At 43.8% G+C, this 27,703-nt stretch overlaps 1 protein-coding gene and 1 pseudogene across 1 annotated transcript in view; both read right to left on the bottom strand.

The window, feature by feature from the left end:
* Positions 1-1,056: 1,056 nt before the first annotated feature.
* Positions 1,057-27,703, bottom strand: part of WDFY2 (WD repeat and FYVE domain containing 2) — a 203,478-nt gene continuing 176,831 nt past the window's right edge. The window contains exons 7-12 of the mRNA XM_003801798.3: positions 23,298-23,424; positions 12,782-12,887; positions 7,581-7,682; positions 6,615-6,745; positions 4,810-4,918; positions 1,057-3,835 (exon numbers count right to left, since the gene is read on the bottom strand). Of these exons, the coding sequence (XP_003801846.1) occupies positions 3,806-3,835; positions 4,810-4,918; positions 6,615-6,745; positions 7,581-7,682; positions 12,782-12,887; positions 23,298-23,424 (605 nt within the window). The 3' untranslated portion in view covers positions 1,057-3,805. The remainder of the gene's footprint in view (positions 3,836-4,809; positions 4,919-6,614; positions 6,746-7,580; positions 7,683-12,781; positions 12,888-23,297; positions 23,425-27,703) is intronic.
* Positions 24,983-26,252, bottom strand: LOC105888207 (annotated as a pseudogene).

Below are 27,703 nucleotides of genomic sequence, written 5' to 3'. Positions count from 1 at the left end.
AGAGCTATCTTTCTGCTTAAAAAGCAAAATTTGGGCCTTAATAGTTGACTAATGTTAAACAAAAATATGTTATGCTTCTAAAAAATGAATCTCAGGCTGGGAGCATTGACTCATACCTGTAATCCCAGCACTTTGGGAGGCTGAGACAGGAGGATATCTTGAGATCAGGGTTTGTGACTAGCCTGGACAACACAGTGAGACCCTGTCTCTAAAAAAAAAGCAGGCATGGTGATGCTTGCTTCTAGTCCTAGCTAGCTGGGAGACTGAGGCAGGAGGATCATTTGAGCCTAGGAGTTCAAAGTTGTAGTGAGCTTTGACTGTGCCACAATGCACTCCAGCCTGGGTGACAGGGCAATAACCTATCTAAAAAAACAAAAACAAAAACAAAAACAAAAATGAAATAAAGCAAAACTCAGAAGAAGGAATGGTGATGCTGGTAAGAAGGGCAGACGCTGAGGCCCAAAGCCTCCCTCTCTCAGCCTTCTGACAAGCAGGGTGAGGGGCACTCCCTGTGCCCTGGGTTCCCATTTACATTGTGCCAGTGGGGTGGTTTTTGATGGAGTACATAGGGGAAAAGTTTGTGTGGATGAAGAATTGCAATAATTACCTCCATGTATAGTGCCCACTGCCTCGTAAACACTGGGCTGGGGCCAAAACAAGTGCCAAATACACTTAGCAAGGAAGCACAAACCCAGTCCAGAGAGACCCATCTCACAGTGCTAGAAGCCACTCTTCCCACACGTGTCATTACCACGTAATGTTAAAAAAACAACTGCTCCTGGAACATTCTTTTAAAAGATTCTCTTGTTTACACTTCAGCTATATCTAACTGCCTGGTATGACTGAAGTGTTTTCTAATTGGAACATTCCAGATCCTTTCCAGTTTTGTGATTTTATGATTCTCTGAATAATTAAAAAAATGTGAAACGCATGATGGTTGATTGACCTCATAGAAGATGACCTAAGATTCTTAGTACTTAATCTCAAACCATTTTGGCTACTATGGAAATACACCCATGCAGCTGGAGGCTCCAGTAATAGTCATTTCTTTGGAGTACCCAAGTGCACATGGCTGGCTCTCTCTCCCCAGATGTAGAGTAACCCAGGCACGTGCAGTCTGCTGCCATCCCTACACAGCCGTGTGAGGCCTCGTTTGCCAGGGCCACTGCATGTTGCAGTGGTAAAGCCAAAGTACAGGCAAAGTGCAAACGCAGCAGGACGCAAGGGCTAGCCAGCTCACCTGGCCGGGGGAAGCAAGCACTGGGGCCAGCCTCTGCTCCCAAGGAGGGGAGGCTCCATCCCACAAAAGGCTTGGAAGATGCCCAACACTGGCACATTATTTCTCAAAAAGGTGGAGACACTTAATGCAAAATTCCAGAATTCAGTTTTACAAACACATGTTACACTTGGTTTGCTAAACTCTTCTCACCAAATTCAAACACCCACACAGATCAGGAGAGAGGAATGGGCAGAGCAGTGAACAGGCCGGCATGGCTGTGGTTTCCCATGACCATTCAAATCACCATACGGTGGCAAGTGGTCTCACCTGTGAAGGGCTCTGTGGCTTGGCTATAGCAGTACTGGGAGGGAGATGGTGAGAGTGGCCGGTGTGACTATAGGGGGCACAAGTAGGCCAATAGGGATAGTCAGTTTCCCAAGTGACATCTGAATTCATCTCACTGCAACTTGGCACCCACTCGAGGGCCACTGCCGGTGCTCCCATTGTGGCTCCTCTGTGTGTCCAGGCCAAGGCTCTGGGCTCCAGGGAGGGCACACAGACAGGTTTATGTCACTACTCATTTACAACCCAGTCCTCTGTTATGCACAAGTCAGCAAGTGGCTGCAGGTTCTAGGAATAGACTACAAAACAGATACCTGGATATTTTAAATGTAATTCCTTTCTTCAATCTCTCTCACAGAGCAATCAAAGAAAAGACTCAAATTAGTTGTAACAGTTTTGGGTGACAGCAAGCCAGGGTGGTGTAGACAAAGGCAGTGAAGGGACAGTGGTAACGGCTTCTGTGAGAGCGCATGAGCACACACGCATCCTTAGAGTTCTGGGCACAGGGGCCGATCTGCTCTCATGTCTCAGGTGATGGCTGCCATGTACCGTGGGCTGCGTGGGATGCAGCACACACCGGCCTTGCCCTCTCACTCTGGGGCCGCAGAACCAGCCCCAAGAAGCAGCACAGTCAGTGCTGGGAGTGGTATCCAAGGGTGGCTTGTCATACTTCCCCAGTTAGAAAAGCAATGGAGTCACCACGAGGGAATAAGACTGACTTCCAGGAAAAGAGGAACCCTAACAGGGATGATTCCAACTGCACCCAAATATTCCCATCACAACCCCAGGACGTCACAGGTGAACAAGACTGTAGAGGTAGCGGTTGGACTGGGAAGGGCAAACAATCGGCCTGTTTATCCACAGGGCTTTATTCAACCTGGGACCCTCAGAGACTGGGGACCCTTGGGTGCTCCTGACAGGTGAGGCTGGAATGAGGTGGTCCATGTAAAGTGCTTTGGATGAGGTGAGCACCGGGTACAAGCTTGCCACTGCCGCTGATTTTGAGCCTATTTTTGTAGGTGAAAATAAGATTTTTAAAAAGGACTTCAATGTCCTGAGTTGAATTACTACTTACTCAGTGATACACACACAAGAATATTCCATTTTGTTCACTTTGGTCGGATTCTCTTAGAAATAAGGACTCTTGAGGTTCATTTTCTGAAGTGCTCATTTACGTTCCCAACAGGACACAGCAGGGCTGCGGAGCTCAGCACCTTCCTGTCTCAGACCACATATAGTTTCAGTATGAAAGTATGCAAAATATTCTGACAAAATGCACTAAGATAAAAATATTTAAATATCTAGATTTTAAAGGGATAGAAAATACGGGTGAGGAATACAGCAAGATTACAATCTTGCATGTTCAAGTTTAGATGTGATGTCACACAGAAACCCACATCTCCGACACTTATCTTAGAAGCACGTAGGGTTTTGTGCATGTTGTTTTTTATGTTATGGGGGAGGGAGAGCTGTGTCAAAACAACTAAACATAAAAGGCTCAGGAGGCTCCAGCTGAATTCTAAATGATGCAGGCACTGACGGTCGAAATTCTGAGTTTCTCTAATTTTGTGATGAAGGTGGCTGGGAGCAGCTTCCTCATGGCATGTTTTTAATGCAGAAAAGCCAGAGAAAACTGAGGTAGAAATGCAAGGTCATTTCTTAGAGCCTGACATTACAAATGGGACATTCTTCGGGTAACTTAAGAAGTCAGTTGGTGAATCCACACAAATCTCTCCACTGAAGAGAACATGAAAACAGAAAGACTGGGAATAAATAACGTAAACATGTACATACTCTGGGAAAAAGCAGAGAAGGTAGATGCGGAGAGAAGAGAACAACAAGATGCTGGCCGCATGACACACTCTGACCTGAAGACAACACGGAAACCACTTTATCATGACCAGGACACCCTGCACAGACCCTGCCCTCACTTCTCTGATACACGAAGCAACGAGCAAAGGAGTGGGGAAAAATATAAAAACTAAACACCCCACACAGATTTTTTCAATGCACTCAAAACAATATAGCACAGCCAGAATGTATAAACCATTTGTCAAAAAAAATATCTTCTCTGATCGTGTCCGAGCAGGCTGGCCGAGTTCCGTTGCAAGTGCTCGCTCACAGGCGGCTGCTGTCGGGAGTTAGTTTCGCTCTGACTTCTTACTGGCCTGTCTTCCCTCTCCAGGCATGCTGAATAACGGTATTTTTAGTACACTGCTATCTTTCTGAGTCCTAGGAGGGTTATCATGACACTACTGGGGTCATATCCCACAACTGTAAAAAGAAAAAGAAGATCCAGAGGGAATTAAAAGTAAATTGCATTGAGGATAAACAAACAGTCCTTATAACTGAATTCTTCAGCAACTACATACTCTACTAACATGATTCCTGAATCTATAAAATATATTTTCATCATAAACCTTAATATAAAGCTCAAAAGCATGACAATGGGCTGGCATGAAATTCTGACCAGCTGATGGAGCACCCAGGCAGACTAGATCCACTGAAGGGCAGCGATCCAGTCCCTATCCCTTTCCCTATCTCCTCGTTTACTATTGCAAACAATTCCACAGTATCTAATCTTCAAAAATAAAAAGGTTGAAGTTCCCAGGGTTAAAGTCACAGGAGTCAGACAGACTCCAAAGTGGGTTATTTTAACCACCTTCAAGAATGGGACAGGCCTGGGCAGAAGGCAGACTCAGGATGCCATGCAGGCTTATGCCTCTGTTTCTCAGGAATGACTCAGGGCTGGTGGCTTCTGTCCTCAGCCACTGCTATGGCACAGAGTCTGAGTGGTCCACCCTAGCCTCAGAGGGCCTCTGAGGAATAAATGCTCTTGGAGTAACTGGTCTCAGTGGAACGACCTCTCTTATTACCATTTGCTCATTCATGTCCTGTCTTTCATCTACACTCAGTTTGCCCACCTTCCTCTGAAGCCGGGCCCAACAGCACCCTCTGCTCCTCTGTGTCACCGTCTTGGCTGCTGCACATGTGCACACATGACCTATTTGGTTTTTCTCATAAAGACTCTGTCTCAAGCAGATCACCCTTCCCTACAGGCTGGAGCTGCATCTCTTTTGCCTATGGAGAGTCAGCGCCTTGCATGAGGCTGGGCATGTCATAGGTTCGCAAAAATGCCGGCCTCCACGGGCCGCCTTCCCAGCCATGCCTCACATGTCTCAGTGCTCCTGTGTATTCACATAAGGCCAAAGATCAAAGAAGAGCTTTGCAATAAGATGGCGTCTTACCTTAATAACCTTGTCAGTTCCCGAGGTTAGTAACCATCCCCTGGTGGCATCAAAATGCACGTGCACAATGTTGTGTTTACTGTCATGGAACGTTGCTGTGGGTGCCCGTCTGGAAGGAGCAAAGAAAGTTTCCAAGAGTAAAAGGTGGTGACATGAGTGGAGATCTACAATCTTCTGTTCTAACTTTTAGCCTAGTGGCTAAAACTGCTTCAGTATAAGAAATGCTTCTCAGATCTACCTGTATTCCTTGGTGACATGTTACAATTTAAAAAGGAAAATGTAAAAGTATTCTTCTAGTCTCCAAAATGGAAAAGAAACTGAAATCTCTGAAAGTCCTTCTGAAAAATGCATTGCTCTAATGGAGTCTGTGAAAATCTCTACCTGTGCCTTTGAGAAATCTTTGAAAAGTCTCAGTGCTTTTGCTAAGTTGGCGCTCAGAAGGACTTGCCAGTAAACAGTCTACCTTTGCCTATTTAATTAGAAAAAAGTATGTTTGAACAATGCCTTGGATGCGGCCGCCTGCTGCTCCGATTGGAGAGCCTTCCACAGCAAGTCCTTACTTCCTGAGGGGCTGCCACTGCAGGCTAGGTTTCTCTATGGTATTCTAAAGCTTTAGAAGCAAAACAAAAACATAAGCAAACATCATTATTGGCTGCGTGCTTTACAATCTATGTAGTTTTGTTTTAGGGAGAAGGCCTGTCAACTGCCGAGGTGCTGTGGGGCAAGTGCTTCCCGCAGCAGAGCTGGCAGAGGCAGCACAGTGGGAAGAGGCTTGCCGGGGTGGGGGGTGTCGCTCTCATGCTCTAGGCCCCCTCGGCTGCAGAGTGCTCACTGAAGTTGCTTCTCTTTTTCCCCTTTTCCATAGCTAAATCTGTAGGATGGGTCTTTAGTATGTTAAAAAAGTCACTTAAAATTTTTAGAATGGAAGATTTAGGCTTAATTTGTGAGTCCCTTAGACACCCTGAATGTGTGTCTTTATCCATAAAACAAAGAATGTAAACCAAAATATCTCTAAGCCCTCTTGCAGTTCTCCAACTCAGTGAAAAAAACTCTTATTAAATTTATCATGTATGATGAGTGGAAAATAATCAATGAATGAACATAAATGCTTACTTATGCAAGCACATCTTAATTTATATTTGCTTTGATAAAGAAGAATACTTGAAATGATTTTACGGTAATTTAAGGTGCTAGAGACCCTCCTGTTACTCACTGACAGGGAAAACTGCTGCAGAGCCTCTGTTCAGTCTGGGGGCTGCTCTCAGTCAGCCAACGTTAAGAGGCAGCAGGGATCTGTCCCATACGGAGCACACAGGGGTGCAGGAACCTGAGGCCATAGGCTACCAGGCAGGTTTCAGCAGCCACCTGAGTGGTGAGGCAACTGGGAATATTTGTCTCTTAGATAAATCAGCTTAGTTCTTCCCAGAAAATGAAGCCTTCTGGAGCCCACAAGCTGCGGCAAATCCTGTAAAGATAACAGCTTGGGCCGGAAAGAGAACCCTGAGCCCTTGCACTCCCGGGCAGTTCTGAAGTAGATGTGCAGACAGAAGGCTCTGCTCTGAGAGCATCTATTTAAATGCACATGTCCCTGGGATTAGGAAAAACAGAGATGAATTCTTTGAGCCTATTTTTTCTTCTGTCTCACATGACAGCACAAATCAATCTCCTGGTGGCAGAGCCAGAACTCTGCCACTTGCCGTGGTCCATGCTCCAACCCAGCAGGAACAGGAGCAGGGTGAGTCTGAGTGCAGCACTCAGATTAGGCTCCTCCTTAACCAAAGTGGCGAGCAGGTGCTGGGACTTACTCTTCATCTGTGATGGCCTCGTGGCAGCTGTCACAGACCCTCACTTCGAACTCGAAGCCCATCAGCGGGATGGAGGAGCGCTTGGAGCTGCACTTCCCGCACACGGCCTTTCCGCACTTGCGGCAGTGGTGCTGGACAGAAAGAGAACACATGCTGGCTGGCCACATGCTCCCTTGGCCCTCACAGGACCTCCCCGCGCTCTGGCAGAGTCACCCGGTGGAGACACTGAGCATGCGTGCCCCCCAAAGCTAAAAGGAACACACCACGTGTCTCTTGTCTGAGGCCCTGTTATTCAGAACGAGGGCTGCTGGGAGACCCTGTGACTGTGCCGCCTCCCCACTCTCCGTCTTTCCCAAGTGTCACTAGGAACTGCAGAGAAGCGGCCCAGCAGGCGGGTGACCTTGAGAAGAGCCAGCTCTGGGGTGACGCTGCTGGATGAAGGAGAACACGGATTCAATGCACTGACTACACTTTGGCCACACTTCAATCTAGGCAACCTAACATATGATTTCCTTGGGGAAGAACAAATCAAACCATGGAATTAGATTAAAAATGCTGTATTAGAATAGAGAAATAATTGAAACTAAATCAGAAGGAGGAAAAGTAAAACAATTAAGGAGACATAAATACCATTTAAATAATTTCATGGTTTGGTACTAATGTGAGCTAAGGATGATGCCTCTGATTTTAAGGTGTATTTGAACAGAGAGCACCAGAATTCTGAAATCGTATCTCTCAGCTACTTACTGGGAAGCAGTGGTTTTGTAGTGACTACTAACCCAGTAGGCACCATGAAACCTGGACCTAGTAGAAACCAGCTGCAGTAAAGGGAGTGAGCTAAGTGTGGTCACAAGGCCAGGGTCACAGCCTAGCCCGACCCTGACTCTGCCCAGAGGTGCTGTTTCTTCCAGGTCACACAATTATTTACACATGATAACATTTTGATGGAACATACAAGTCACCCACCTGTCTGAGGCCAATTTTCTTACTATCCCACATTTGCTTGAAGTTCCAGAAGAAAGGCTGATCACACTTTTGGCAGGAATCACTGTCCAACCATTCAGGGGTCTTGTCAAATAAAGCACACAATGGGTCCCAGTGAGAAGCAGTGAGGACAGTGGAACCACTGACCCTGGTGACACTCACAGGATCAGGATTTGTTTTTATCAGCAGTTCTCAACCTGTGGGTTGTAACCCCTTTGAGGGTTGAATGACCCTTTCCCCTTTCACAGGGGTCACCTAAGACCATTGGAAAACACATATTTCCAATGGTCTTAGGAACTGAGACACCATTCCTCATGTGTGGGGGTCACTACAACATGAGGAACTGTATTAAACAGTCATGGCATTAGGAAGGTTGAGAACCATTGGTTTATATGAAGCAGATGTATGATTTCTCAGTCAACCATTCAAAAATATTTACTGAATGCCTAGTATATGTCAGGTCCTCAGGATCAGGGAGTTTATAACTTATCAGGGAAGATCAGGTGTGAAAACATGATGAGTAATAATTATTTAAGTAAGTGCAGGTGTGTGAAGGCCTGAGCAGCCGTGCCAAGTGCTGTGGTAGAGGGCAGAAGGACCTGGCCCAGGCCGGGGTTCTCTGACAAACAGTAAGAGGGCTGAGACCCGGGAGGGGCAGGAGGCCATGAGGGCTGTCTGGCAGATAGCAGAACAAGGGTTGAGGCAGGAGGGATGGGTTTGGACAGCCACACTGGGGATTGAGCACTCTCTCTCACAGCCTCTGATTGTGTACAAGGCTATCTAACTGCACATCACACACATAGTTGTCTGTTTTGGAGTGAAAGACCTTGACTACAGTGCGCATATGGGGACGTGCCCACTGCTCACCCATCGCAGGGCTTCCCAGAGTTTGAGGCTCTGATCCTTGCTTCCTATGTCACACCTCATTCTGGCTTTGTTCACAATTTCCTGGCCCCATCATGAGACTCTAAATTATGTTCAGCTTAAAGTTATTCTTTAGCAAATGTTTACAGGTTATGTATACAGTAACTCTGCAGTTGTTCCAGAGTTCCATGTCCAAGAATTCATCATTTGACAGAGAAATTAATCTCTTTCCATATAGCACAGAACCCAAGGAACCTTGAAAAATACATCCAACTCCATGGTTTCCCCAAACTGACTTCTAAGAAATATTTGACTCATAGAGCACTTATTACAAAAGAGGGCTGAAATCAAATAAGTTTGAGAAACATGGTAAATACAGCCCCCTCCCTGAGAGTCATGGTGGACAGGAATACAGGGAAGGCCTTAAGCCCTTTTCTGTTTGGTTTTGGGATTTAGGCAGACATGAACCAAAATTACACATTAAAAAAAAAGTAAAAAGGTGATGTTTTAAAAGGTCAATTCTCAGTCAGTTTATTTACTTATTTAGTCAGGGTCTCACTGTGTCACCTAAACTGGAGTACAATGGCACAAGCAGAACTCACTGTCACCTCAGATTCCTGGGCTCACGTGATCCTCCTGTCTCAGCCTCCTGAATAGCTGGGGCCACAGGCGTGCACCACCATACCTAACTATTTATGTCTTTAAAACCAGAAGTAAGGTTTGATTTACTTTTGTAATTTTCCTGCCCTATTCATTTCAAAGGCAGATTTAATAAAATAATACAAAGTATTTAGCTTAAGAAAATTTTACCCCTAAAAGACTTTGTTATGTTGTGATTTTTTAAGAACTTTATCATGAAAGAAAATCAGGAAGATTTACCAAGGGAAAAAAACTCCAAACCTCAAAACTCACTTGTTATGCAAATAAGCCAAGTGATGCGTCTGGTGTGTCATGAGATTAGGTTTCCTAGGAACTTCTAGTGGCTTGAAAAAACTGAATTATCAACCCACTTCTCATACAAAACATATTAATATGCTGCGCCTTGGAGAATGAAGGGGACAGTATTAATGTTTTCTTATAATTTCTCAACTATCTGCTTATCATCATTAACGACATGGAAAATGCTCAATGTAGAAAAGGAAAAAGGAAAAACCACAGGTTGTTGACCAGCAAGCACAACACAAGTTTAACAGAGACTAAAAGAAGATATTTACAAAATCTATAATTAAAAAAGAACCCCTGCAAATATCTACAATATACAAAGAACCCCTGAAAAGCAACAGGGAAATAAGAAACTGAGAAATTGGCAGAAGACACAAAAGATGAACATGAACTTCACAGACATGGGAGACTGAGTGGCTGACATATGTAAAGAGATTATGCTGATGAGCAGAAAATGGCAATAAAAGTGAAATACTATTTTACCCAGTCTCCAAAAGGCAAAACCAAAAAGAGGATAACAATACTTACTGCTGAGGATGTGAAGTATCAGAAAACTCTCTCTCCTTCACTAGAGGTATAAAGAGGCCTCAGCCCCTAGAGCATAGTGGTGACAGCACTGGCCACATACACCTGGCCTGGGCCAGCTAAACAACAATGACAGTTGCAACAAAAAATAGCTGGGCGTTGTGGTGGGCACCTGTAGTCCCAGCTACTTAGGAGGCTGAGGCAAGAGAATTGCTTAAGCCCAAGAGTTAAAGGTTGCTGTGAACTATGATGCCACGGTACTCTACCAAGAGTGACATAGACTCTGTTTCAAAAAAAAAGAAGTATAAAGGGGTATAGCTGTTTGGTTAGTTAGGAAAATCAAGACTACACCTTCATTCAATCTCACTCTTGGGTCTACGGCCCTGAGGGAGTCTATGAGGGACGTGTAGTCAGAGGTCACGTGGGTGCTGGGTGGGGAAGTGTCTGGCAACCCATGTGCCCTTCACTTGGGGACTGAGCAGTGAAGTATGACTTCTATACACTAGGGGACCCGATAGCACCCCAAGACATACATGGTAGTGGAGGGTAGCTCAAAAAGGGTTCCATGGGAAAAGCTGGCAACAGAACCAGACGTGTAGTACAAGAGCATTTATGTAAAATTTAAAACACACACACTCACAACACAAAGAAGCAAGTATGTATGTTTAAGACACCTATTAAATGCATCACAGTGGGTAGCTATGAGGAGGCAGTGGGAGTACGGATCAGGAAAGGGAAAAAGATACATCGGCCTGTGCGTATGAGTCCATTTATTGTTTAAAAAAACCTTACACACATGTACGTGTGTAGAGAACACCCTAAAGAAAGGTGTTTGCCAACATGTTAAGGGGGGTATTTCTCAGTGGTAGTACCGTATTATGAGCAATTGACATGTTTTCTATTTGCTAACGAGCATTTTGTAAGTTTTTTACAAAGAATAGGTTTATATGTAGTATAGTATATTTAAACTGGTAAAAATTTTGAAAATCCTATTTCATCTACAGGATGTCACCCAATCTGCATTCAGCTGCTCAAGGTTTCCCACCACCTGTCCCGACCGTCCAGCTACCTGCCAGCCTCCCACTGGCAACTATTTCTAAACCACTCACGAGCACGGAGGCACTGCCTGTGACTTTCCCCATTCACCTTGTCCTTATTCCTGGTGTTTCTTGGCTTGCAAAGGCCACCGTGCTCCTGGCCAGAGCACGCCTGCACTCCATCTGTGTTCAGTTCCCTGTCCTTCCATACACTCCTTGCTAGGAACATAACAACCCTTCCAGAATACCCAGCACTTAAGTTACATCAACTGCTATTCCACCATTTATGCCATTTAATAGCATTTTGAAGTTTTCTTCCCTAAGATTGCTCAGTCTGCCTCAGACCTCCCAAGGTGAGCACCACACAGCACTTGCCATAACCAGGAAGCAGCTTCAACTAACTGAGTTGTTAAAAACAACAACAACAACAAATCAGATTTATGTTTATAAATTTGATACTTGTCAAAAATGAACGGAACCATCTCTACTGCTTAGAGATCTGACTCACTCAATGAGATTTTAAATCATTTGACCAGTGATGACTACCTGTATAGCTGCACATCAAGAAGCATAATTTAAACAGGATACTGAAAAACTGAGCATTGACCACCTGGTTTCAACTCTGGAAACCACATAGCTATCCCTCCTGTGGGCCTCTGTCCCTTAAAGGGTGGAGGCTACTCGCACCAAGGTTGTTCTCTGTTTCCCTGATTTCATCAGCGAGGCTTGGAAAGAAGCCAGGACAAACCAGGTATGACTGTCCCTACCACACAAAACAGGTTGCGAAGCAGAACCCAAGCCAGGAAATAGTCATTTGTCCTGTCAGGCCTGGTTAGAACAATGGGGGTGGAGAGTGGGGGTCACTGTACTGATACCTGCCCTTATGCTGATGGTGTCAAGTAGGCTTTTTAAAAAGCAATATTCTACAATTCCCTACTTCCTAACAATAACAATCATTTTGATTAGTTACTAGTAGAACTCCCGTGGATTTACGGTCTAAGCAAATAAAGCTTTAATCTTCCTAAGCATTTAATGACTGGCATTTGAACAGCATTGCATTCTGGGTAAAACAACTACTCTTGAAATGAGACTTGGTGAAGGCATGGAGAGAAGGTGGGAAATCACTTTTGACTTTTTAAAGTGTTGCTTTCCTAATAAATTAGAGGAATGTATATTGTCAATGGGAGAACCTACCCAGAATAATTTGGGGGTAATGGGAAAATGGTTAACTTCAAAGTACTTGTCAAAAGAGATACGCTGTAAATATATTAGTTGTTAAGGAGTTCAAAGATTAAAAAGAAAACTCATAAAAATGAACTTAAAATACATACTTAAAAAACAAAGCATAAAAATTTAGATACGTGCTTATAAAAGACAAACGTATGTATTTCTATATGGGAAACTATTTAGAACATGATTCATAAAGAAGCACAAAAATAACTATTTGTCATATTTCTAGCAATACAAAACTACACATTCTTACTTCACCTTTAGCCACATGAGTTTTCTGGTTTTGTAAGGCATTTTATACCAAAGGGCTAATCACTGGAAAATAGATGGTTCCTTTTTCTTACCTGTACTTTTGCTGTAAATGGTGTAATAGATCTAAACAGCTTAGTCTCAGTCAAAATTCTTCTGAAATCTCCATGACATTCATGTTTCATGCCAATTTGTGAGGGGTTAAAAAAATAGAAACCCCTTTTATGCTATATTTTTAAAATTCTCTGACATTACATATCATATTTCATGGTTTAATCACAAAAGAAATGAGGAATAAGCAGGAGGGGAGGTGGAGCTGGAGCTGCACCAACCTACCTCCTGCCTCTCCACATCCATGTTCCAGACGACAATCCCGCCGTCTCCGCCACAGGAGATGAGCTGCCGCGTGTGCTGTGCGTAGGAGAGGGCCTGGACTCTGTCACTGAGAAAGAAACCCAGGGTTTCAGGACAGCAAATGGTAGAAACTTCACCCAAATGAGCCCATATGCACACTCACTCCTTAGCCCGAAGTGCACATCTTAGACTCCTGACGATTTTCAACACACTGACAGTCAGGACAGCAGCCAAGATTTACAGGAACTCTACAAGCTCCTGTAACATGCGCAGGCCCCAGAAGAGAAAGTCTCTGCCAGTTACCAACAGTAGAGGAGAAAAGCTAATTACTGAACTGGTTCCCTCCTTCCTTAATTCATGACAATCTGTGGCCCACGTTCATTTTGTATTTGTTCATGATTTTACCTTTTAAAAAACTTATCTTTCAGAGTTTTAGAGGCCATCCAGCAAGATGTGCTTTGGATTTTCCCAACAGAGGGAGGACACTGAGTGTCCCTCGTGGGTGTCTTGAGCCCACATGTGCCTTTGGCTCCCAGAGTGAATTCCAAAGCAGTAATAGACTTGAATTTCCCTGACTCTCTATTTCTCTAGTTTTTATCCCCCCTCTCCTGATTTAGTGCTTTATTTTTCTTCTTAGTTCATGTATGGCTGACAGGATATTCCCTCCTAGTGGCAAAAATGATGGAGAATTCAGTTTTATGGTCTGACAATTTGGCAATTGCTTACAATGGATTATAGAGATCTATTCTCTGTTGGTGAGAGAGAACAGGGAATATCTGCTTTCTTGGTCGTTTTTGTTTGTATGTATGTCTATTTTGAGCTTAAATCAATTAAGAATTTTGTACTTATGGGGAAGAATAGCAGCTCTTGCTGCTTGGTTTCTTGACCTATGGCTGAAGTTGCAAAGCTGAAGCTTTAAGCTCTGTGTGGCTGTCATTCAGAAAGTGCTTTATCTCTTGTTGTGTATGGAAGACTTTCCTATTTCCAGAGGGTATTAATAAATTAGATTATAGCACCTTTTAAATTAAAAAGAAAATTGTTCTGATTGACTTAGTATTTGATGTATAAATCAAATACTCCTAATAGTCACAGAAAATAAAGAAAACAAACCCCTAATGTTTTCAATGTGCTAGACTTAAAAATTCCTTTCACAGAAACTGCTAATGGAATCATTGACATTTAGTCATAAAATTAAATCTCATTTGGCAAATGAGAGTAGCATTTTAAGTTTTTAAAAAGTTATATTTTTTTCTGATTTATCAGTGTTAAGTATAATACAAGCAGACACTTTATTTCACTTGGGTTTATTTCTCCTAAATATATTAAGGATAACTGGTCAATAAACTCATATAACCCCACATAATGTTTCAGATTATTGAAAACATACATTTGTGTTCGATGAAATTGAATAATTATTCTGACAGACTTTTTCTATCAACAGTATTTATGTTTTATAGCATATCAACTTAAAGATAATTTTCAAGATCTTTAGGCAGCTTAAGACAGACTAATGTGAGGGTTTTTTCTTTCTCTTTTTTTTTTTTTTATGAGACAGGCTAGAATACCATGGCCTCAGCTTAGCTCACAGCAACCTCAAACTCCTGGGTTCAAGTGATCCTCCTGACTCAGCTTCCCAAGTATCTGGACAGGCACCTAATGTTAACTTGAGCTAATTGATAATAACTGGATCCCTAAATAATTTCTAAGAAAGTTAAAATACAGAACTTTGAATACTAAGTATATTAACTTTATATATGTTTGCTTCTTATTTTTATATGCTATAGTGAGGATATCCTTTCAAGGTTGTGTCATTGAATGAGTTCATTTTTTGTCACTTTAAGGAGATGTAAAAGTGATGTACGTCCCAATAGAAAGCCAGTTAGGGGTGTACACGAGCTCTGCTAGGCTGTCAAATGCGCATGTGTGATAGTTCTCAATTGTCCATATTCCCCCCTTCCTAATTTCCTCTAGGAAATTTAAGTCAGTCACCTTGGATAATGGTTATGATTAAAATGGATTGTTGAGACCACACCAGTTGCAATAATAAAAAAGAAATACAACTGTGTATGCACTTTTGTTTTTAAACAAAAAGAGTAGTTTTGACTTAAAACGGTGGTTCTAGAACTCTTTGGTGGCAGAATCCCTTTATACTTTTAAAACTTGACTGAGGGAACCAAGAGCTTTAGTTTAAATAAGTGGTAACTATTGATATTTATTATATTTTAAATTAAAACGGAGAAATTTAAAAAATAGTGACTCATTTGAAATAGCAACAATGAAGCCATTCTATTTCAACATAAATCACATGTGAAAAATATACTTTCCAGAACAAATCACTTTGATAAGAAAAATAACACTGTTTAATGTTTCTGTGATCTTTCTGATGTCTGGCTTAATCGGAGAGCTGAGTGCTCATCTCTCTCTGCATTTATTATGACAGCACTCGTCAGCTAGCTGCTGGGAGACTCCACAGCAAACTTGTGAGAGAACAAGGGTGAAAAAGGCAATCCTGAAGTGTTGATTTGTTCTGGAATATGAAACAGAGAAATGAAGGACAAAACTCAGAAAGTAAATTTTATTTGCATTGGCTTATAATACTTGACTCTGAAAAAAAGCTATAAAATAGATTACCAGGGTGGCAAAGTTCTCTCAGTTTTGATGGCTCACTTCCTAGAGCCACTGATAATGCCTCGGACCACAACGTGAAGGATGTTCTTTACCTTCTGTGGAAACTGCCAAGTTAGCAGAGACTGTGTGTCTTAGCAGAATTATTTCAGTGCTTTATGTTGATGTGATTAATTTCACTTATTCAAATTAAAAAAAAAAAACAAACACAAAGGGCCCTCCTTTGTGAAAAGAGCTAAATTCTTTAAAATTGTGTTATTTTCTATGTTTATTTTAAGGTGTTGTATTGCTTTGATTATACAGATAATGAGGCATTGTTTCTTAAGCACCGGTGCTCATATCTTAACCATGGACACAAAATTCCTCTGACAATTCTTTTGGTTTTATCTTTCCAAACTGAAGCTTCGATGTTGAAAAAATAAAACTTTTAGGCTGTGTTTTACATCTAAAGGTCTCTTTAGGATTTCTCAGAGAGGTCCTGGAAAACCATAAAGATTTGTCCCTGCCCCTTACAAAGCAAGAGATGCTATAAGTAACTGCACTTGCTGGGTGCAGGTGTTGCTACTGGAAGAGTGGCCAGAGCAGAAGGGACGCTCAGCCTTCCCTCCGTTAAGTCAGTTTAAGAAAAATTTCTTGATATAAATATTTCAGAACCTGTCTGTTTTACTGGAAGACTGTAGAGACTTGCCAATGTCACTGTTGTCTATATTTTTATCCTCAGGGAAAATACTGATCAAAACTCAGGAAATAGTTCTGTAGTATATCCCAACAGACAATTTTATTCTTGTGTATTCTAATATTATTGGTCACAGTGACAAGCTAACCATCGAGCCACTAAGTCTCCACAGTCTACAGAGTCAGTCATTGCTCTGATCCCTGCCCCAAGGCTCTGCTATATAAGCAGGGTCTTTGACTTTAGCAAGGACAGCCTCAGAGTCTCATGGGAAGGGACTGTATGTACTGGGTATTTTAAAAGACGAGTATTTCAAGGAACAGACTCTTGGGCATTGGCTGCAGAGCTAACATTGCTTAGATAATTTTTAAGCTGTGTCAGTGGATCGAAAGAGGGTTTCTTTGGATTTCTAGACTCTATTTAGTCTGGGTACAGATGGCTTCATGAATGTGGACTGCTAAACCAAGAGCCATCAGAACGAAATTAATTACAGTTCATTTACAGGACTGAATGAACTGAAGAGGGAAATGTTATTCTGGTTATTTGTCTGGAATACTGTGGATGTTTTAATGTCCTATTTTTTGGTTATATAAGGATGCCTCTTCTCTTACTTTTTAAGTTATCTCCAATCTAGAATTTAGTAAACTCTGCTTTTATAAACTAAATCAAAATGTTGAAAAATGATGTTCAGATATCTTCCCTGCCCAGAATTTAAAAACTGTTCCTAAGTCTCCTTAATTTTCATAGCAGTATAGTTATTTGCATAGCGTCTCTGAAAATCTGTCCACAGACATAAATATGCAAATCCATTGTACAACCAGGCCCTTACCTGCAGTGTCAGACCTGAGAGTGCTGTGCAGGGAATCAGGTGTAATGAGCTCAGGGAGCCAAGACCTACAAAGGCCTCCCAGAAAACCAGCCCATTACCTGGTTTGTAGGGTTTGCAGGGGAGTCTAGCAAATGCTGGAAACCTCAAGGAATTCAACCAAGGCTGTAAGTACTACAGGTGAAATATAGTGGAGAGTTTCTCTGTTTCTTAACCCTGTCATATAGTAAACAACAGAGGCTTTGAAAAATACAACCCAAAATCCCTTATAAAACTTCCAGAAGTTAATTTTGTGAGACTGATAGTTGTTGAATACTCTGTGGCTCTAGACACAGCAAACCAAGCCTGCCTATATGGTTAATTAATACTCTTACTGTACCATTGGAAACAATTAGGCCATAGCAGCCTATTTTTGTAATCAAGGATAATTATGTTCAAGGGGGGGAGAGGAAAACACTGCTGGGTAGACTAAAAGACTTGAAATTGGCAAAAAGTAGCTTTTCAGTGAAATATTAGGTGTTGACCCTTTCTGGATTATTTGATCCCATAGGGGTCTACACCTTTCAGTATCTTTGCCTTTATAACTCACACCTCTGCAAGTTATAGAAAACTGACATTATTGTAAACAAGTATTGTCCACTGGAGATGAAACTGCTCCCCACGTGCCACCCCGCCCTGGGAGGCGCAGCTGTGCACCTGCTGACAAGCTCCTGTTCTCAACCTGTTACAAACGGAACAAAGGGGTTGGGACCCACAGGTTGAGAACCGCTGCTCTACTCAATGTCTACTCTGGATTCTCCTTTAAACTGGATGTGACATCTTACTGGTTCTCTTATTAATTAATGACTAATATAAAATCTTTGACATGTATTCATTTTAAAAATCAACTGTTTTCTCACCTTCTCTCCTGGTTGTTATTTTGCACTTAAAGTGTGGAGTGCCATCAATCCGACACCGAGGGCAAGAAGGAAATCTATCTTGTTGAACAGGCTCAAAACTCAGTGATTTGAACTACACTTCATTTGAGGCATACTGATACACATGAATGATCTTGTAAAACCAAAATAAGCTTCAGAAGGAACGGCTCTGCCACTCATAGCTGGCAGCAACATTCGGCAACAAATACATTATTTATGGGACTCCAGTGCCGTTAATATTCCAACACAGAAGAGTGGGACATGGCAATGCAGTCTGGATTCCAAGCTTGATAATAAAGCTGCTCCGGGACTTCTTGATTTATGGATTCCAAACACAACCACCTCTCAGTTAAAAATGAGGTGAGGGAATGTCCCAGTTTCACACATTAAAGGTTATAAAGAATGAAAAGATACCTTCTTATGCAGTTTCATCTGACATCGCTGTACGTTTGTACTAGAAAGCATTTCAACAGTGGTTATTATTTTATGGATGAGAGCTCCACAAATTGCACTGCAAATGCTCTCCAAGTGCACAGATCCCACTTTTCAAAGCCACCGGATCTGTTGTCTGTAAACTCTGTCCTCAATAGGGTAGGCATTTCTGTTCTCACCAGTTCTAAAAGTAACATATATCTGTCAGGCCTGGCTATATAATTTGAGGGGACCAATGCAAAATAAAATTATAGAGCCCCTTATTATGAATGTGTTAGAAATTACAAGCCGGTGACAGCAGAGCATTAAAGCAAGCGTGGGCCCTTCTAAGAGGAGGGCCGTGTGTGACTGCGCAGGCCCCACACCTATGAAGCCTATCCTGTGTCTGATGCTTGAGGGAGAAGGCAGAGAAGTCTTTATCCTCTTTAAAGAAACAGATTCTCAGGAGTAGGCTAACATCTGCCCAAAGTTCAATGTAAGAAATCTTACATCCCCCGGGAGTGGGCGGGACTTAAATGTATACTATCTGTCATTTCTTCCATGAAAAGTCTCAGTTACTTAGTGACCATTTAGTTATGCACCTGCTACCAGAGATTTCATTCTCCTATATTCATAAGTCTTCCACATCTCCAAGGACCAGAGAAGGCTCATGATCCACACAAGTGAGGCCTCCTGGATAACAATGGGGAGAACCACCCTGGGCTGAGGGCCCCTAAGAGGGCTCTGCCTCCCCAGGGATCCTTGTGTCACAGCCAGTCTGAAACTGAACTCAGGGTTCCCTCTCTGGGGCCTTCAGTTTGAGCACCAGTGACATTCAGCTGTTCTCTGGCTAGGGTGGAAGTTCAGATTGGGCCCTGCCCTTTGTCCCCTCTATACTTCCTGAACCACTGCTGTTTTACTTCGTGCTGTTCTCTGTTCTCAGTAACCTCTTAATCCTAGGAACTATGACCATCTCTTTGTCTCACATCAACCAAACTAATCGTACCTGGGAAGAGCACTAAGACAGAAATCAACAGCTGGGACTGTGGGAAGAGAAAGCAGAGACACTGGCAAAGGAGCCAAGGGTCGTGTAGGTTTTGAATGAATGATGCTGACCAAGCTTCATCTGCCCGCGGAATCCAGTCTCTGTGGAGGGTCCCAACACAAGGGACTGCACAGCTCTTTACCAGTGCTTTAAATCAAGTTAAGACTCTGGGAAAAGGGCAGTGCCTGTGGCTCAGTGGGTAGTGCACCAGCCCCATATACCAAGGGTAGCCCGTTCAAACCTGGCCCCAGCCAAACTACAACAACAACAACAAAATAGCCGAGGGTTGTGGCGGGCGCCTGTATTCCCAGCTACTCAGGAGGCTGAGGCAAGAGAATCGCCTAAGCCCAGGAGTTGGAGGTTGCTGTGAGCTGTGATGCCACAGCACTCTACCAAGGGTGACAAAGTGAGACTCTGTAACTCTGGTCATAAACTTAGTCATTAAATGATAGGTATGTGACAATAAAAAGATCTAAAAGGCCAAGTAGCATTATTAGACATGGCAGGGTGGGCATGGGGCAGTGAGTGTGCACGTTTGTGTTTCTGAATAGCCATCAACTAGTAAATGATACTAGAAGACAGAACTGATCCCTGAAGCTGGAATCTTTTCCCATCCTCCCACAGAGCTAGCACAGCACACAGTCACATTCCACTTGCCACAGGGAAAAAAAACCAATGCTTCAAAGGCAGATAACATTGTATGGAACTGTACCTTTTTAGCGGTTTTCCCCTTGGACTTGAAAATATTTTCACTGACATTCATCAATTTCTTTAGTGCTAAAGCTTTCTCTTTCTGATGGTGTTTTTACACACCAAATCAAACCAGTTATATTTGCACAGCTCTTTACCAGTGCTTTAAATCAAGTTAAGATTTATAGTTGTATTTTCTTTCTTTCTTTTTTTTTTTTTTTGAGACAGAGTCTTACTCTGTCACCCTGGATAGAGTGCCGTCATGTCATACCTCACAGTAACCTTAAACTCCTGGGCTCAAGTGATCTTCCTGCCTCAGACTCCTGAATGGCTGGGATTACAGGTACCTGACTAATGTTTCCAAGCACATTTATAGGAAAAGCTTGTTTTTTTATTTTTAGTAGAGACAAGGTCTCACTCTTACCCAGGGTGGTCTCGAACTCCTGAGCTCAAGCAATCCACCTGCCTCAGCCTCCCAGAGTGCAAGGATTACAGTCGTGAGCCACTGCACCTGGCCTAAAATGTCCTATTTCCTGTTGCTGTACACGTGGAACTTAAGTCCTGTGGAGCTGTCCCTCAGCACAACAGCGGGACACTTCCATGCTAAGGAGAGGAGACTGGCCTCTCCCCACCCTGAGGAGGCCAGTCTGCTCTGCCCAGCTCCCCAGCTCCTGACTTAGGCCCCTGACCCGGGACTCTGACTATCAGTGATCACCCTGGATTTGAAACCAGGAACTTCAGGAGAGTGCTGGTCCCAGGCAAAAACAGAAACAGGCAACATCGCTAGGCAGCAGGGGGCAGGTGTCCTCTGCCATCCATATCTGTGTGCCCCCTGGGCAGACAGAAAATCTGGGCAGTCCTCCGCTAGACTCAACGTGAGTGTGGCACTAGCTGAGGTCTTTGGGGGGCAGTTCTTCAAAAATCTTTTGCAAAAATTATCTGACCTTTCTCTTTTATAGGGTGCTAGAAGGATTACACCGAGTCTGTGTGCTTTAAAAGCTTTGACAAAACATTAGGCCCTCCTCAAATATAAGTGTCACTAAGCCAATCCAGGGCTGATTTCCAGGTGAAGGACTGGCCACTGCAGGAGAGGTTCCGTGAGTCCTTCCTGCCCACTGCCTGCTGCCCTCTTCTCCCTGCAGCTCCAGTGACTCCTCTGTCCCAAAACTGGCACGCAGACGTCCTATAGCAGAGCAACACCACAGCCTGGTGCTGAGGAAGGTTGTTTCTTCTTGCTCTGTGACACCCAGGCAACCCCGCCAGACTCAGACCTGGTGACAGGACCCTTTCAGCTCACATCCTGTACAGGTCAGACAATTAAGTTCGTAAATACAATCTAGGGACAGTGCTGCATACTGTGTTGCTGAATATCACCTTCAAAGTGCTCCCCTCGGCCAGCTGGTGGCTTTTGCAGGATGAATCTGCTAACTTAACTGTCGGAGCTTATATTACTGAGCTCAGACTGGCGCCTGCGCCCTGCTCTGTGGAGAGCCACTTCTGCCAGGTGACTCCCGCGCTCTGCGCTTCCTTCCTGTGTGAGTCCTAAGGGTGTGGCCCCATCAGCATGGACTCCAACAGGGTCTATTCCATTTTCTGAAAGGACAAGTTTGTACTTAAACATGGAAGACCTATTTATTAAGTTTTTTGTTTCTCTAGAACTGAAAGACTGCAGCTCACCTTTATAGCTCTTCCTTTCTTAATAAACCATAAGACTAAATTTCTCAGAACTGCATTTCACATGCAGGTCAAGGCCCTCCGCACGGTGGCGCTGGTGTTGGGTGATTAATGTGGTTAGTCACCTTGTGGGTGAAACCATGCAAGATTGCCTGCAGTCTTTATCAACCACTGTGCAAAAATAAAACTAGTTAGGAACTAAACTGAATGAGTCTAACAGACATTGTTGATCTTCATTTAAAACCTGCATTGTACTTCTCTGAGAGTGCCAGAGTTGGCAGGAATCTCTTGAAGATGAGATAATGATTGTTATTAAATGGAATTGTGTTTTGGCTTCTTTGTTTCTTCACTTACCCTCTATAGGACTTGGGTATGAGGCCTCCTGTTGTGCAAATAAGCATAAGGGAATGATTTTCCCAGTGAGCTGCGGATGAGATCAGAGTGGCCCCATAAGCCAGGAGTGGCCCCGAACAACTAACTGTTCCCTCATGTAAAAAAGAAGGCTACTTCTCTAACACCAAACTCGGAAACTGAAATAAGTATTTGTGCACAGGCCCTCCAAAATGTAATTAGTCACTATCCCGTAGTTTCAAGCTCAATTTAACTACAGTACGACCTCCACAGCTGACCCCCTCAGCACTGCTGAGCAGCCCCTCCTTAAGTTGGTCTAATTTTCATAGAGCAAACATGTACCACACTGCGGATGCTGCCTGTACTGCAGGCCTCATTCCTCATGCTGGCCACCTCTGTATGCCCGTGGTGGTCACCTTACATAAGCTCCATTGTATTTAGGAGAATATTTTGAGACTAATGTTTCCAGGCATATTTATAGGAAAAGCTACCATAGCTTAAAACCTGTTAGTTGCTTCTCCTGCCTACGGTCACTCTTAGTATCCTTTAAAACACTTTATAAAATGTACAAAACAATGCAGGTAGCTGTAGTTGTAAAGCAGACCTCACACTCGTTTCTGTGAAAAGCTTTGTCCTCAGGCGCAGGGCAGCAGAGCAACGGGAGAGTGCGGTCTGAGGGTCGCCAGCACAGCCGGCATCCAGAACCAACGGGCCTCTCACAACCCCTCAGCCAGCCTCTGGGCTCAGCCAAGCTGAGAACTGCTCCAAGGACATGCACCACGGCTTTCTCTGAGCTCCCTCAGCCCCTAAACCCATCCCTTAAAAGAGCCTAACAGACAGGAGTCAAGGTGCGTACTCTGGAAGTGCTGGTGAAGTACAGAGAGGCCCGGGGTAAGGATGTTACCGCCCCCCTTTCCTCTCGCCCCCCTTTCCTCTCGCTGCCAGGGAGCTTGACACCACATTTAACTCATAATAGAGACTTGGTAGGCCTTCATGGCTTGCATTTTTAAGCTTTTTTTCTTTCTTACTCTTAAAGTTTTACTTTTGTAATTACCCTGATTCTAATTTTATTCACTGCCATTATTTTATTCTATGGTTTTTGTAAGCACTCTGAAATCCTCCATGGAATAAAATGGGGTATAAACACATAAACACACTTTCATACAGATAGAATCAAAGTGGCCACATTCTGCCCCATGACCCTACCACAGGGACCAGGCTGAGTGCCTTTATTCTGGCTGTCACCTGGGTATCTTTTCTTAGAGTTCTCGGGAAAGAGGCCTTACTTGTGTCCTTGGAGCTCGATGGCTGTTCCTTTCCTCCCACCGATGTCCCACATGATGACGGAGTGATCTGAGCTTCCTGAGAACAGCACCCTCTGCACTGGGTCCCAGCAGAGAGCGGTCACCCCACCTGAGAGGACAGACAGCACAGTGGATGTCAGGCACAGGCAAGAAATGTCACTGGGTCCCAGCAGAGGGTGGTCACTCCACCTGAGAGGACAGACAGCACAGTGGATGTCAGGCACAGGTGAGAAATGTCACTGGGTCTCAGCAGAGAGCAGTCACCCCACCTGAGAGGAAAGACAGCACAGTGGATGTCAGGCACAGGCAAAAATGTTACTTGCCAATGGAAGAAGAATGCAAAGGAGCCAGGACCCAGTGAAGTTCGCGGCACAGAGTGGACGGTTGTTGAAAGCACAAATAAATCCCAAAAGAGAAAAAGAAAATGGCTCCAAGAATAAAGATTTCACCCTTTATGCATTTTTCCACAAAATTTAATGTACTGAAAAACTGATTACTATAAAGACCAAAGGGAAATGAAAAAGACAATTAGTTGACATTCAAAGAATACACGGCCTGCTAGGAAGAATGGAAAGTATTGCCCTGTACGGAAACACTAATTGTGTTTTCCTAACTGCTCCCTGCCTCCCATTCTGCCACTGATGGGTGAGAGGCGGCGTCTAAGAATGCTCCATTAGATTTTTTATTCTTTAATATCAAATATAATTAAGGTACAATATCAGAATTTAAAATTATTTTTACTTTGGGAATTTTAATTTACAGATTTGGGAAGATCACTTAACATTCTTAAGAGTCAGCTTCTTCAGTGTCAAATGGAGTCAAGGTGTGTACTCTGTAAGTGCTGGTGAAGTACAGAGAGCACTGGGTAAGGATGTTACCGCTCCCCTTTCCTCACGCTGGGAAATCCACTTCACTCCGACTGTCACTACTGATGACAACAGGCACGTGGTCGCCACCTGCCCAGGAGAGCCGCGTCCATTATGGAGCCCGGTCCGGAAGCCACAATGCAGAGCACACAGGTGGCTATCAGATGACTCCAGCAATGTGGCCATCGCGCATTATAGCAAGTTTTGTTCCATGGTAGACGCCTTTTAAAGAACACTTTTGGGTACTGAAAACAGTAATTTTTTTTCACATTCTTTAAATGTCTGAAATACTCATTGTTTTGCATTATTGAAACAACATCATAGTCAAAAGAACATAAAATTAGGCCTCATTTGTTAGAATCTGACATTTTTCTTAGAGATGATTTTTCAATAGATGATCAATTTATTACAAGGAAGTGTGGTACTTTACAAGCTTTTAGAGAAGTTTTTCTCATAAACTTGTCTCAGAAGATTTTTTTTCTTTTCTATAGTACTCTGTTTGGAAGGAAGATATTTTGTTTTGTTTGGAAGGTCAAAAAGGGAAGAAAAGCCCCCAAACCCAAACCCCCACCATCCCGCTGCTTCTTGTACCTGCACCACTTCCCCAGTGCACACACGGTTCACACCCGCCGCAGGACCCACCCCCAGCAGCCAACAGTGCAGGCTGTGGGCAGGCTCCAGTGCGCCTACTGATCAAACGAAGGGGCAGATGGAAGAGAACATGAAAGTCTCTTTTTTTAAAAACCAAAAAACATTTTTTCATTTAATAAAGTATTTAGAACACATAAAACAAGGCAACATCTATTCTTTTTTCTCCTCTTCTGGTATGGGATCTGTCGGTGGCTCCTCCACTGTGGCACTGAGCGGGTGCTGCTGTCACTGGCTCCTTCCTCAGCCATGCTGCCGACCCCCTCCTGCCCGCTCGCCTTCATCAGGAGTCGATGTGTCTTCCTCACCATTCTGCTGGCTCGCTGTCCTTTCCTCAAGGTGTGTCTCCTCTGTCTCCACTGGAACGTTCTCGTCGTCTTCCTTTTCCTCGGCTTGGCTGGCCGCTTGCTGCCTCCTTCTCCCTCTCCTCCTGCCTCTTGCGGGCCTGCTCCTCCGCCTGCACAATCTCAGCGCCATCTTCTCCATACCCACTTCTACCTTCAGACCGCACAACCTTTTAAATTCATTTTTATGTGAATCTGTGCTTTCCAGAAATTTCCTCTTCTTTTCTTGATGTCGTTTCTCTATTAAAGAAGTTCAGCTTCTAGTTTTTGCTGATGAACCATTAAAGATTGGACCTGTCATTTGAGGACCAGCATTCTGGTTGTTGTGACAACTGACCTAACGTCTGGCACCGCCCTCTCACTAAAGATTTCACTAATGAGGCAGTGGTTTCTCTGGAAAGGGCGGTGGCTGTATGCTTCGTTGAAAAGCCATCATCACAATCTGGATCTTCAGCAGGCTGAATGCTCATGTAAAGTTCTCCTTTCTCCATGCGAGACTGTCTCTGTTGACTTTCTTCCTCTAAAGCAGCTTCTGCACGACTTTCTGCATTTATGTAAGCAAGGTACGCGAGGGAATTATGACAGGCCTTCATAGATTCATTGTACTCGATCTTTTCTGCTTTGTATTCGTTTAAATAGTCTTGTTTCTCTTCATCAGTGAGATCTTACCAATCTCCCACAACTTTAGGTCAGGGTTAGAAGCCTTCACTTGGTCCTAGACCTTTCTGCTGTGCCTCATGTAGGGCATCAGCGGCTTATCTGGGGATTTGGAATTGTAATACCAGAGGATGCTGTGAGTTGGTGCCTGGGTTCCCTCCCAGCCTGTAGTTGTTATAGGCAAGATGACTGTATGGATTGTATCCCACAACCCCTGGTGTGCTAGGCATTTGTGTTGTAGGAGCTGGGGTGGGAGGTGGGGCATAGATGGTCTTTTTGACATTTTGGAAGATTAAGTTCTCAGTTCCTTAAGAATGAATCTGAGACACTGAGGGCAGAAAAAGCACCTGCAGCTCCAGCTTCGCTTCCCTTTAGAGAACACAAAAGTCTTTTTATCTCCACACAAGTCCTTGCTTAAATGCCACCTTCTGAGAGACACTTCCCTGGCCTGGGCCCATTGCTTTCCTCCATGCTCTGTTTTGTTTTCCTTGACTATCTACTGCCCCAGGAGAATGTAAGTGCTCAGAGGCTGGACCATGGCCTGGTCACTATGGTGCCCACAGGACCTAGGACTCGGCCCGGCTCATGTACAGAAGGCACCCACCCCACGAGCAAGTGACTGAGGGAGGAAGAACAAGAATGGATGCCCTGTGCCTTGTTCTTAGCAGATTAGCAGGCAGATGATATCTCTTTTCTGGCTGACCAGTGATCTATTCTACTACCTACACCTTTCAAGTCAGGACACACTCTGCTCAAGAAGAGTCTCTGAGGAATTCTTGCATGACTGGTTAAGCTAATGTGATTAGGGGGACAAGTAAAAGAAAGTTGACAAATGCACAAATTTTCCTGTTTACACAAATGCCAACGGGTAGCTCAGAGTCTTTAAAGCATCGTGTCAGATCTAAATAGTGGTGGGCACTATAAAAAGAACGATTAGAAAGGCTTCCCTGGCTCAACTGGAACACTTAATGGGAGGGGCCATTCACTCTGTCAGAGTCGATACAGAAATACTGCAATGCACAAGGTCATAGGTACCTTTAGACCCCCCACCAACACACACCTGCACAGCTACAAACACTGCACCAGGGGAGCAGGCCCTCTCACCTTCTTTGTGGGCGACTATTGATGAGGATGGCTTATGGCAAAGGAAGTGAAAGTCTAGATATGGTATTAGAAGTGCACAGGCTTTGGAACCAGAATCTAGGCTCAAATCCCAGCTCCATCTTTATTAGGTATATGGCCTTGGGACATATGACACAAATGTCTTTGTGTCTCAGAAGTCTCATCTTAAACTGACATGATACTGGAACCTGCCTTCAGTTCTGCTGAGATTGAATGGGTCACTGCACAATAGCATACAGAACAGGCTCAGCACCCGGGGGTACTCAGCACTCCGCAAGCACAGCTGTGATTACTGTACCAAGGGCCTCATCTACTCAACCACCATGAGGGTGTCCTTGTTGAGTCAGCCTTAAGGCAGTGATCAGCTTGTTCCCATGCTATCCCAGCCATCAGAGATCAATGAAGGTTTCAGAAATAAGACCAAGCCCCAGCTTTACCACTTTCATCAGGCCATAATGGGCTGGGGCTGGGAAGGGGAGTTCTCAGTGACACAGAGTTAGGAAAAGAAAATAGATAACCCAGTTAAAGCAAGTCAGAGTATATTCACCAGCTCCCAGGGCTGAGAAAGATGAAATGAAAAGCTGCAAGACATGAAAAAGGATGGGACAAAGCAGGGGCAAATGGTGCTGGGTCCCATGCCAGCTCTATGGCAATGTCCTGACAGCAAGGTCTGTTGAAATTTGGTCTATCAGTTGTACATGACAGCATTCACTTCAGCTCAGTCCAACAAGCGGGAAGGAGCATCTGTCCT

The sequence above is a fragment of the Otolemur garnettii genome, unplaced genomic scaffold (genome assembly GCF_000181295.1).
Source record: "Otolemur garnettii isolate 467f Iridium unplaced genomic scaffold, OtoGar3 scaffold00221, whole genome shotgun sequence".
NCBI lineage: Eukaryota > Metazoa > Chordata > Mammalia > Primates > Galagidae > Otolemur > Otolemur garnettii.
The sequence above is the reverse complement of the archived record's forward strand: the minus strand, read 5'-3'. Positions and strand labels throughout refer to the sequence as shown.